We start from the raw sequence: 13765 nt of genomic DNA on the forward strand, positions 1-13765 counted from the left end.
TTTTTTTTTTTTTAATTTATTTATTTGACAGACAGATCACAAGTGGGCAGAGAGGCAGGCAGAGACAGAGAGAGGGGGAAGCAGGCTCCCCGCTGAGCAGAGAGCCTGATGCAGGGCTCAATCCCAGAACCCTGGGATCATGACCTGAACTGAAGGCAGAGGCTTTAACCCACTGAGCCACCCAGGCGCCCTTAAGCTTCTTTTTTTTTTTAAAGAGTGATAAGCTTCTATAGAAAAAATCCACTTAGAAATATTGATAAGGAACATAAGATTAATAAGATCTGAGTTTGTTTCAAATAATTAGCTAGTTTTAAGGACGTTTACGATTTTGGTATGTGTGTGTTGGGGGAGGGCGTTCAGTAGTAAGGAAGGAGCTTTTTGGAGAGGACACTTAAGGAGGAACCAGAGGAAGGGGGAATCTGAACAAAGGAAGAATTTGCCTGTTTCTCTAAGACCAGCCCTTCTCTGGAATCCTATCTTTACCACTAGATGGTGTACATTTTATCAAAGACAGAGATCATGCGTTGTTTAACCCTGCACTGGTCAACTGCAAACCCACCACAGGGTACAGAGGAGATGCTTGATGAATGTTTTATAAATGTGGAATCCAACAATTTTTAAACAGCATCTTAGGCAGTCAATTATAAAGACAGGAGGTAATCTAATCTGATTCTTGGTGTCAGATACAATGCTAAGCTATAAGTAACCAAAAAAACTGTGTTTAGGGGCAGCTGGGTGGCTCAGTCATTAAGCGTCTGCCTTAGGTCTGGATCATGGGCCCAGGGTCCTGGGATCAAGCCCCATATGGGGCTCCCTGCTCAGTGGGAAGCCTGGTCTCCCTCTCCCACTCCCCCTGCTTCTGTTTCCTTTCTTGTTGTGTCTGTCAAACAAATAAATAAAATCTTTAAAACAAAATAAAAAAAACTGTGTTTATTAGAAGCCTTGATTTTTATTTACATGAACTTCTAATAGTGAAATGAACAAATTAGGTAAAAGCAGATAAATGAAGAAGAAAGTGGAAGCCAACAGTCCTGGGCTCAGAAAGCATTGGGGTGTCCAGGCTCTGCCCATCAGCCAAACACAACAAGTGGATACAACAGCTGTCAGCCGCCCCCCCCCGCCCCCCCCCCTCCGCCGCAGAGAAGCAGGAAATTCTCCCTGTGCCCGCCCTCCCCCACCAAGATTGTTTTAATAGTCTGCCTCCTTAGCAGGAGACTCGTGGAATGCTTTTTTTTTTTTTTTTAAAGGTTCTCAATTCTCCTAAATCAATTTTTGACAGTTCCTGGGATTCTCAAGTTGATCATTTAACACATCATTAACAAGTCTATTATAGGAATTAATTCAAATGAGCCAAAACTAATTTTAATTAAATCTCAATCTGCCCAAGGTATTCTTTTTTTCTCCTACACCAACAGGCACCTAAATAGGCCCAGTTCTTTCAAAAATAAGAAGTAGAAAAAGTGCAGTTTTCTGGAAAATTACCTGTCATTTTAAAAAAAGATTCTATTGGGGCGCCTGGGTGGCTCAATGGGTTGGGCCTCTGCCTTCAGCTCCGGTCATGATCTAGGCATCCTGAGATAGAGCCCCGCATCCGGCTCTCTGCTCAGCAGGAGGTCTGCTTCTCCCCCCCTCTCTGCCTACTTGTGATCTCTCTCTCTCTCTCTCTCTGTCAAATAAATAAATAAATCTTTTAAAAAAATAAATGAATATTTAACTTTAAAAATATAAATAAATAAATAAATAAATAATTTTTTATTTATGTTCTTGAGAGAGAGATGCACACTGGAGCCAGAGGGAGGGACAGAGGGACAGGCTGACTCCGTGCAGAGCAGGGAGCCTGAGGACACAGGGTTCCATCCCCCGACTCCGGGGTCATGACCTGAGCCAAAGGCAGACGCTTAAGCAACTGAGCCACACACGGGTCCCACTTGTCATCACTTTTAAATTAACCTAGTAAAGTGTACCTATTTATTTCATTCCATGATTTGGCCATTTGATTTAACATCCACCTACTGAAGCTTTAAGAACCCACCATTTTCTAATAGTTACGGATCACGTGTGCATTCATTCAGTTATTCAGCAAATTTATCAAAAGCCTACTGGATGTCAGACACTAAGCTGGGGGCTCTTCATGTTATTAATTACATCTCTGGCCAGAAGTAAAATACAATTAAGCACAGCTCTGGAAAATTGAAGAGCACAATTTTAGTTTCTTTACTCAGACATGTTTTGCCTTGACTTGTAAATAGATCTTACAGCTAAATTTCCATTACTGGATGGATGTGTGTGTGTGTGTGTGTGTGTGTGCGTGTGTGTGAAGTGAAAGCTTTTTCTTCCCCCTTTACTGGCTTGCATTTAATTTACTTTTAACCCTTAAGTTTTTAAAAGTGAAATTAATCAAAAGGCAAGGGTCTGGGAAATTCTTTTCCAACACTTTCCATAAACTCCAATTTTAGACACTTTGGAGTAAACCAAGATCTTCATTGTTGACAAGGTTTATGTGAGTTGCAGAAATTTCCCCCCTTTTAGCCTGTACTCCCCCATTCAATCTTGACTGCCACAATGAGACAGACAGAAAGCGCGAGGACTTTTTTCTTGCATCTCTAGTGGAAACCTTAGCAGCAGACAGGAACTGCTCCAGGTCTGTCAAATGGATGCATGAGAACATTTCTTAACAATCAACCATGTATACTTTGTGTGTATGTTTAAGCCTTACTTTCAGTTGTATTTATTTATTTATTTATTTTTATCAACATATAATGTATTATTAGCCCCAGGGGTACAGGTCTGTGAACCACCAGGTTTACACACTTCACAGCACTCACCATTGCACATACCCTCCCCAATGTCCATAACCCCACCACCCTTTCCCTACCCCCCACCCCCTGGCAACTCTCTGTTTTGTGAGATGAAGAGTCTCTTTATGGTTTGTCTCCCTCCTGATCCCGTCTTGTTTCATTTATTCTTTTCCTACCCCGCAAACCCCCAACACTGCCTCTCAACTTCCTCATATCAGGGAGATATGATATTTGTCTTTCTCTGATTGACTTATTTTGCTCCGCATAAGACCCTCTAGTTCCATCCAGGTCATCGCAAATGGCAAGATTCCATTTCTTTTGATGGCTGCATAGTATTCCATTGTATATATGCAATAGTATTTTAAGCAAGATGTATTTAAGATTTAAGCAAGATTTATTCCCATAGGTTTTCATGTACCGTGGAAGCTGATAACAAAAAAGTCTTAGTCATAAAAGTAACATATTCATATGGTAAAATAAAATCCAAGCAGTACAGAATATTAAATGTAAAGTACAGAAGTCCCCCCTCCCCTCCTCAGCAAGCCACCTCCTTTCCCATCCCAGGAACCAGTGCCAGGTTCTCCTTCGGGCATCTCCGACAGCTAGCACTACAGAGCTCAATGGGCTTAGCCCTCTGCTTCCCCTTCCAGCAGCCCTACCTGGTGGTGTGGTGAGACAGCTGTGCTCCGGCTATTTTCCATGTTTTCTTGACTAATCACCACCAAGCTTTGTTTTTAATTCTAGTGGCCAGTCACCTTCATAAACCTAAAGCCAATTTCTTCACTTCAAAATGTGCTCATTTATAAACAAGATAGTACCCACTAACTTTCCACCAAGTACATAATAGAAACTGATATACTTCCATGTCCCTCACCTTCCTTTACCCCTTTCCACATCTCCAGTCTGCTGTTTACACTGTCAAGATTTTTCTTATTTATACCCAGTTTATAGCCACTGCTAAACTTCCCATGCTTTACCTGTAACTGACCCTATAAACTCGAAACTAATTAAAAGCAGTAATATGATTTTACTCCACTTGTGTTTTTTCTTCTTCTTTTTTTTTTTTTTAAAGATTTTATTTATTTATTTGACAGACAGAGATCACAGGTAGGCAGAGAGGCAAGCAGAGAAAGAGGAGGAAGCAGGCTCCCCGCTGCGCAGAGAGCCCGACGTGGGGCTCGATCCCATATCATGACCTGAGCCGAAGGTAGAGGCTTTAACCCACTGAGCCACCCAGGCGCCCCTTACTCCGCTTGTATTAAGCAAAAGAAAGTCTTCCAAGTATCAAAGCTAAGTGATTTCTTTTTTTAACCCTTAACAATTCAAGTCACATTTTAGTTTATTTTTTTAAAGGCTTTTATTTTTTATCTTTTTAAAGATTTAATTTATTTATTTGACAGAGAAAGAGAGAGAGAGACAACATGAGAGGGAACATAAGCAGGGGGAGTGGGAGAGGGAGAAGCAGGCTTCCCACTGAGTAGGGAGCGGAGCCTGATGTGGGGCTCGATCCTAGGACCCTGGGAAGATAACCTGAGCTGAAGGCAGATGCTTTAATAACGGAGCCACACAGGTGCCCCAAGTCACATTTTAGTCTTAATTTCATCTTAAATGAAGATGAATAGTTCACCATTTCATAGCTCATTGTATTATCATTATAAAACAACTATTTTTAGATCCACTAATTCTGGTTTGGAAGGGAAAAAGGAAAAAATCATATTAAGCTCATAACTGGAGAAAGAACAGTAGCCCCTGTGAAAATATACCCTGCCATAAATCTTACATTCTGACATTGCTTAGAATAACAGATACTAATAGATAACCTGAAAACCCAAGTGAAGTATTTAATGACAAGCAAATACATACATTTTAACTCAAGTCTAATCTGTTTTAGTTAGCTATAAATCCTATTTGTAAGAAACTAAGTTTAGCATCTCTATCCTAATCTGATTTAGAATGTTTCCTCCAATGATACCTAAGCTCCCATTTCTTTTTTACTGATGAGATACAGCTGCCAGTTAGAATGGAACAAATGCCTCCCGGGCTTGGAAAGCAAGCTTCCAAATGGTTGCTTCTGGTTAAAGAGGACCTGGCTAGAAAGAGCAAAGGCCAAACTACCTGTTTCATCAAAGTTTGAAGATTTATCCCATTAAGAGAAAATTAGTAACAACATCAAATCAAAGATACATTTACATCTTTAAAACTAAATTATCATATTTTCCCAAGTCCTATAATTCTAAGAATATTGGTCAGTATACATGAGGCTTCCATTCAAGAATAATCCTATATGAGTGAATGAGGGATCTTATCCTCTTAGGTCTATAAATTTCTTAAGTCCTCATCATTTAAGAATACAAAGAATATAATAAGGACTAAATCATAAGTCATTAACTCTTACAATACCTCTCTTCAAGGCACCAAAGTATTCATTTAACCATCTACCAAGCATTTATTGCACACCTATTATGTGCCAGACATGGTTTTCAACAGAAGCAATGAAGTGAACAAGATAGCCAAAACTCCATGTTTTCATGGAGTTTATATTCTTCTTTGGGAAGACATAACAATTTTGTGAATAATCAAGTCAAACAATTACTGACTCTTAAGTTTCTGGTATAGGCACTATTTAAGATGCAAAGGAGGAGCGAGACAAGGATCCTAACAGGGGAGCTGACATGACATAGAAAAGTTACATAAAGGGTTAGGGCGCCTGGGTAGCTCAGCGGGTTAAGCCTCCGCCTTTGGCTCAGGTCATGATCTCAGGATCCTGGGATCAAGTCCCCAGTTGGGCTCTCTGCTCGGCAGGGAGGTCCTCCCCGCCAATGCCTGCCTCTCTGCCTACTTGTGATCTCTCTGTCAAATAAATAAATAAAATCTTAAAAAAGAAAAAGAAAAACTACATCAAGGGTTAGTGAGTTTTCACACGTTATATAGTGACATCCCTAAGCTATTGGTTGCTGACCTATGTCACCTGGCCAACAAGCTTTTGGAGTTACTGCCCAATGATACTGCTTATTAACTGAAAGTTCATTTTTGGGACAGTCTCCCTCTTTCTATAACAGTATTTTATGCATATATACTTATATATATAGAAATATAGTAGTATTTTATCACTATTATTCTAATACTTTATTGCATTTCATCTTTGTATTACCAAAGATGTTTGCTAAAGGGACAAAACAAAATGTGAGTACTCATAAATAACACAGGGCTCAAGGGGTGCCTGGGTGGTGCAGTCAGTTAAGCATCCAACTCTTGATTTCAGCTCAGGTCATGATCTCAGGGTCCTGGGATCGAGTCCCAGGTTAGGGTCAGCGCTCAGCACGGAGTCTGCATGGACCCTCTCTCCCTCTCCCCACCCCTGTCACCCCCATGCATGCTCTCTCTTTTCTAAAAATAAGTAAATAAATCTTTAAGAAAAATTTAACATGCAACTCAGAAGATTCAAGATAAAATCAGAAGTTATTAGACATACTGAATGAGACAATAGTAAACTTTCTGGGTTCACTGGAATTGTGCTGTAGTTACACTATCAGTTATGGGGAAAAAAAGATCAAAATCAAGTAACATAAAATACTTGAGACAGTCAAAATTATAATGAAAAGGCAAGGCTTAGAGATTTCATTATATGCTCGGTATTACAGGACTGGACACCAACCGTAACACTAGCAGTTAGCCTACTGATTGACTTGCATACATACTTCAAACAAAACATTGTGTTGAAACATTAAACACTGGCTCTGTGAGACAAAATCATAAATCTGTGATATTATAAAGTTGTGAAACAGGGCATTTGGGAGAAAAAGGGTATTAGCTCAAAAGACACAGCCTTTCAGCTTCCCCCATTTCCAATCCACAGCAGTATGGAAATTCAATGAGACACAGAAAATACTGTGCAGCTCAGATGTAAACCTGATTCCTTCCAGGTAAATTTCTTCAAATATAGAAACTGAAGAATAGTACAGTATTAAAATGTATGGTTCTAGAAAGCCTAGATAATCTAAGATGAAAATGAAAAATACCCCTAAAATAAATCAGGCACACACATATAGCTGTACAGAAACACATACCACCAATTAATTAATTCATACAAAACAGTAGAAGAAAGCAATAAACACTTGCAGAAGATACATTTGACAGAGACTAAAGAAAAGGTTGTTCAAGGCACAAACACATTATCTATATGGAAAAAGACTCACAAATTCTACCATATCAAAAAGGAAAACTTTTATAAAGTATTATTATAAACAAGATTTAAAGAAAAGCCATTTCTCTCAGTTTGAGAGACCACAGTGGAAAAGAATTATTATCCTTCTCTCTCTCCCTCTGACCCTCTGCCTGCTTGTGCTCTATCTCAAAGAGATAAAAATTTTTATAAAAGTGGGGGGGCTCCTGGATGGCAGCTGCCTTCGGCTCAGGTCATGATCCTGGAGTCCTGGGATTGGATCCGCATCAGACTCCTTGCTTGGTACGGAGCCTGCTCCTCCTTCTGATCCTCCCCTCTCTCACGCACTCTCTTTCTCATTCTCTCTGTCTCTCAAATAAACAAATAAAATCTTAAAAAAAAAAATAAAGCTAACAGCCTAAATGTCCATCCGTAGAGTAATGAACACAGAAGCTGTGGTAATACTCGGTGAATATTACACAACAGTGAAAATAATGACTAAGAACTTCACACTCAACAGAAATAATGCAAACAAATAATATTAAGCAAATAAAATGAGTTATAGAACAACTTCCCCAATATGACCAATTTATGTAACATTTAAATACACAAAACAACAGGAGCATCTGGTGGCTCAGACAGTTAACTCTCTCTGCCTTTGGCTCAGGTCATGATCTCAGGGCCCTGCATCGGGCTCCCTACTTAGCAGGGAGTCTGCTTCTCCCTCTCCCTCTGCTCCTCCCCTGCTCATGCTCTGGCACTCTCTTTCTCTCTCTCTCTCACTCTCAAATAAAAATCTTTGGGGAAAAAAAACCCCACTGCACACACAAAACAACATAGACAGTCCTTGTTATTGGAATGCAGTCTGTTCCTAAATGTGTGTTACAGTGTGAATTTTCAGGTAGCTGAGTCTACATTACATCATTCAAAAATAGGAAAAACCACATGTTCCTAGCTCACCCCAAACTCCAAACGATATTTTTTCCCAAGCCATGAAATACTCTTAAATATCTACATAATAACCTGCCAAGAATTTCTGTAAAACGGACAGCATCTAAAATACCAGTGACTTATTTTTACCCTGAGACAACAGAAGTGCTCTCGCATGTGTGATGACTCAACGGTGTGGGACAATATGGAGTCCATCATGGTCCCAGGTGGGCCATCCCTCGTCTCTATGAGCTTTAGCACTCCCACATGCTCTGCAAATGTAGGGACATCTGTGGGCCTCCTTTGCTCACCTACTTTCTTCACAGGTTTTTCTACATGTCGCAGGACATTTTCATTGGTAACGTGGGGCAGATGACAGAGATATTGCACAACTCATTTAATAACTCAAGAGGACAGGAGACTGGGTCCTATCAGGGAAAGAGCAGAAGCACGGCGGAAGTGCACTCTACAGCCTCCCCCTGGACTCGTGCCCAGCTGAGAACACGAGTGCTGTTCACATGACAATTTATCAAGGTGGCTTTTGATTCAGACAGTTAAATCTCACAAGCATTCCTGCAAATCATCACAGCAAATAGTGAGCCTGCAAACAGTGGGGGATACTCACTATATGGATACAATTCACAGTCAAAGCATAAAAGTACAGAAAGAGACAATTTCAGGATAATGATTATCTCTGGGGAAGGGGTGAGAGAAAAAAAAATCAAGAAGGGACACTAAAGGGAGCTTTAGTTATCTTTTTATTTTTAAAAAGTGACATATATGGGGTGAGATATTAACAGTAAAATATGGGATCACGGGTACATTATTTTCTGTACCTTTTCATAAAATACGAAGGACCAATAACGTTCTTCACCTGTCTGATGCACGCCAGAAGCCTGTCAGCATGAAGCAGCCCATAGATTCACAGGAATCTTGAGTTTGATACTGAACCAGAATCTGAATTTGATATTAGGGCAAGAGAACCAGTGTGTCCATGTTTTTTTGTGTCACCCTAACACCCTTCACAAGTCTGCTTCCCGTCAGAACTGCCATCCTGTGCACCTCTATCCTTCCCCACAACCCCTCTGCCTACACTACTATGCTCAGGCCACAGTGGTCTCCTTGCTGTCCTGAAAAGAGTAGCCTCCCTCCCTAGGCCTTTTTATTCCTGGATTTTCAGGGCCAAGTCCTCACCTTCTTCATATTCTTGCTAAAGTCTTACCTTCTCAGCAACCGTTTTGTTACTGGTTCCCCAGAACCCCTGGTCACCCCCCCTTCGCTACTTTCCTTTCTCCCGGGGTACTTATTTTCTAGCACACTGTATAATTTACTTCCTGTACTAGAAACCCCATTATGCAAAAAACTTGGGGTTTTCATCCTTGATGCATCAGGAGTGTCTAATGATAGCACCTAGCACACAGAGGGCAGATATTTGGTAAAGTGATTGGTAAAATTTTAATTTTTCTATGTTCCAGTACTCTCCAGGATTGATACAACAAGACTCTATCCTCTGCATCTCCAGCACTCCCCAAGTATATATACTCCTCTCAAACCATCTGCTTGTATGCCCATTTCCTGTGCATTCTGATTCAGAGTCTAACACAGAGTGAGATACTCAGTGTCTGTAGAATGAATGAAATTCAATGTCTTGAACATAGAAGTTTCTCTCAGGGCAGGCCACTTCTACTACAAACTCACACCCAGGTAAATTAATTGCAGGTACCTTTTTTTAAAGGTCACCTTAAGGCACAAAGGGCTGTGGCTTGATTCACACTTTCTTTCTACTACAAGAACAGTAAGAAGATGCATTTTATGATGCCATAAAAATAAGCATTACCTCACATAATCAAATCTAAAAGAAATCAGGTAAAATGTAATTAAGATCAGGTAACCAGATTCAAGAAAGATGGTACTTCTCTCTACTTTGGTTTACTTTTTTTTTTTTTTTTAATACTTTTATTTATTTATTTGACAGAGAAAGAGAGATCACAAGTAGTCAGAGAGGCAGGCAGAGGGGGGTGGGGGAGCAGACTCCCTGCTGAGCAGAGATCCCAATGTGGTGGCTCTATCCCAGGACCCTGAGATCATGACCTGAGCCGAAGGCAGAGGCTTAACCCACTAAGCCACTCAGGTGCCCCTTGGGTTACATTTTTATTATCCTCTATTTTGGCAGAGAAGCAATGTGGCAAAAAGAAGTTTGCCTATACTAATTAAAAGTTTTAGAGAGCAATTTTTAAAATATATAAAAGCTGGTAGTGGCAAATTGTAAATATGGCCACAAATTCTTGGACCCACTTCCCATTTGACGCGGAGTATGATTTCCCACGCCCTGCAGTCTGGACTGGCCTCAGTGAGCTGCTTGTTAACAACAGATCAGCCAAGGTCATGGGGTTTCAGCAGGTTCTTAGGGAACGCTTGCTCTGAAGCACCCCTCTCTGGATCCCCAGTCACCATGCGACAAGGAGCCCATGCCTCACAGGGAGGTCACATGAAGGTGCTCTGGTCAACGGCCTCCACTGAGCCCAGTGTTCAAGTCACTTTGGCCCCAGTGACATGAAGGGAAGAAGCCTCCAGATGATCCCAGCCCCCAGCCACCTAGGGCTTGGGTCTTCCCTGGCAGCTCCAGCCCCAGATATTTTGGAGCAAAACCAAGCCATCCCTGCTGTGCCCTGACCGAATTCCTGACCCGCAGAATCTGTGAGCACAATCCGATGGCTGTTGTTTCGCACCACTAAGCCTCGGGGGTGGTCAGGGAGGCAATAAATACACTGGAAAATGAGTGCTAACCCAAAGCCTGTAACTAATTACCACATTTCATTTTCTCACCATCGGCAGAGACTAGATTTCACTACTTAGTACAGATAACTCATTCATGCAGAGGTCACACATCACACAGATCCACGTTCTGGGACAGGGCAAAGAAATTATCCAAAATGAACTCTGACGGCTATTAGCCATTCATTTTAGTCACCTGTCTGTATGCTGAATCAATTAAGGTTGATGCACTTATATGAAGTAACTAGATAATTGCTAGCTATATAAATATATATCTCAGATCAAAACATACTACTTCTAAGAACACCAGGAGGAAGAAGGGATGGTAACACAGCTAATGTGAAGAGGGAGTTACTCCCCAGGCTCCATGCTGTGCTCACAACATGAATGAACTATTTTCTTCTCCAAGGAATCAATTCATGAGACTGAAAATGATCAACATGTTGAAAATCTATTTCCAAAAATCTCTCACTAGAGATAATAAGGATATACTACAGATCAGAAAAAAAAAACTGGGAAAAAATTCCGATTTAAGAAAACAGGTTTGCATCAAACAAGATCAGACTACTTCCTTCTTGTTTTCCAATGCAAATCAAATGAATCTGATAAGAAAATATTATATAAATGAAGAGTCGAGAGCTCAAGGCTGATAGTGTAAAATCTTTGACAAGAATAAAACTCATTTTAGAAGCATTTAAAAAGCAAGTAAAATTAATCTATGTCTCATACAATGGAAATACTTTTAGAAGTGAAAAAAACCAAAACAAAACAAAAATCACAATTGTTCTAACTTTTCTGCAATCAACACTGCCCTCTAGTGATGCAGAAGAAAAGTAAAAGAGAAAGCAAGTGTCACATTTTGCTCATTGTTCATTTCAGTGTGTTCATGTCAGAGCGCCGAGTTTGGACTACAAATTCCACCAAAGACAGAATAAACAAATTCAGGATGCCTTTTATTACCTATTGTTCAATTAGAAACTCTTTTGAAAGGCACTGAATCAAGGACATTAATACATGCAAAGAGCAGCTTTTAAATACAACAGGAATGAAACATCACTACACACGGTCAGTTACATCTTCATATAAAATTGAGCAACTCAGAAAAAAAAAATTGTGCAACCCAGGAAAGACCCTGCAGCTTATCACTGAAGACTTATGAAGACAGTAAGACTGTAAGGTTAAAGCCTCCATCTATAGTTACCATCTATAGACAAGAAAGTTCAACAGGAAGCAAGCCAACCTAGTTCTCCTGGCACATGTGTATCAAACATGCTGCAAAGTGTCCGTAGCAACCAAGGCCTCACCCACCTGCCAGTTCAGCCCATCCATATACCCGACTCCTCATTTTAGGGAAAAAGTTCAAGGAAAAGAGCTCGTTTGACTGCTAAGCATTTACGGAGCAGAGGAAATCTTCCAAGAAAACAGACTTACCAAGGGTCGTGCCGTCCTGCCCCATGATGCACTTCATAGAGGTGACGATCTGTTCCACGACCGGTGGCGACAGTGACGTGGCATACACGGCACTGTGAGAATGTGTCCGCAGATAGTCTATCAGCTCCTGGGGAGTTCACAGAAGCGAGGCATTAGAGGGGAAGCCTCAGTTCTCTGCAATGTCACTGCCTGCCTTCCAGGTAAAAGCAGACTCCTCCCGCAACAGCCCAGGAAGAGGGCCGCTCATCTGAGATGCAAGCTATCTGCCATGGTCAGAGGACACTCTCAGCGGCAACTGTGTCTGATACATGCCAACACCCTCACTCGGGCTGTTTGTTTTTTAAACAGGACACAACTTGAAAGAAAGAAAAACTAGCTTTAAAGAAGCCCTCTAAATTTGGAGAACATCTCACTTAATGTTATGAACAGATCTAGAACGCTGAATTAAAGTGCTTGGACTGCTTTTGAGAAATTCCCTGGGTCTTTCATGAGAACAGGAAAGCCAAACGAAGAAAAACTTTGTATGTCAGTTGCAAGGAGTCCAAAACAATCAGTGGTATATCCCTATTCTCTGCTTTTAACTTCACTAACTCTTTCAATAAAACAGGCACACAAAATAGCTCACACACCAGACCCCAACAAGGAAACACAAAATATGACTATAAAAGAGTACATCACTTCAAAATCACTAAAAACTGTATAAAAGCCACAAAACCACAGATATACCAGACAAAAATGATGTCCCAGAGTTTATTCTAAGTCCTCTGGTTTAGCAGTAAATCTCACCAAAAAGCAAACAACTCTCCAAAGTCAGCCTGGTCCCATTAACAAAAATTTTAGGTAAAAAAATCTACCAAACTTGACTGAAACCAATAATGAGTTTTCCCTAAAGACAATCATGACTAAGAGAAAGTCCATGCTTTAAGCTTCCCTAATGTCAAATTTTAAAAAGGAATTAAAGATACTTATGAGTTCCTACTATATGCCACAAAATACTGGATAATATATTTTTATTAATACTATGGAGGTTTTTTTGACAATAAGTTTTATTGAGATATAATTCACTTTTCTGAAGTGTATAGCTCAGTGGCTTCAGTATGTTCACAGAGCTGTGCAACTTTCATCACTATGAAAATATTTATATATTTAGTTAGTTAGCTATTTTGTTTTTAAGTAGGCTCCACACCCAACATGGGACTTGAACCCATGACCTCAGGATCAAGAGTTGTATGCTCTACCAACTGAGCCAGCCAGGCACCCCACTATCTAATTTTAGAACATTTCATTATCTCAGAAAAAAAACCTCATCCCCACCAGCAGTCACCTTCCACTCACCTCATCCCCTCAGCCCTTGGCAACTACTAATCTACATTCTAATTTACCTGTTCTGGATATATCACATAAAATAAATAATATGTGACCTTCTGCGACTGACTTCTTTAAATTAACACAATGCTTTCAAGTTCATCCATGTCGTAGCATGGACATACACTATTTTTTCAACCTTTACTACAAGTTTATATGCTGAGCATATTTATCTCTGTTTTACTGATAAGGAAATGGGAAGGTTAATAAATGTTTGCCCCAGGGCTCACAATGTAAGGGAAATATTCAAACCTAGGCCTCTGTCTCACGGTTCAACAATTTCCACCACACCATACTGATTCTC

At 40.4% G+C, this 13765-nt stretch overlaps 1 protein-coding gene across 1 annotated transcript in view; it reads right to left on the reverse strand.

Annotated features, from left to right (window-relative positions):
* SPTLC2 (serine palmitoyltransferase long chain base subunit 2) overlaps positions 1-13765 on the reverse strand; it is a 114425-nt gene that overhangs the window by 45026 nt on the left and 55634 nt on the right. Inside the window, exon 9 of the mRNA XM_082733672.1 lies at positions 12097-12223. Coding sequence (XP_082589798.1) covers positions 12097-12223 — 127 coding nt within the window. The remainder of the gene's footprint in view (positions 1-12096; positions 12224-13765) is intronic.

The sequence above is a fragment of the Mustela nivalis genome (assembly GCF_964662115.1).
Source record: "Mustela nivalis genome assembly, chromosome: 6".
Lineage (NCBI taxonomy): Eukaryota > Metazoa > Chordata > Mammalia > Carnivora > Mustelidae > Mustela > Mustela nivalis.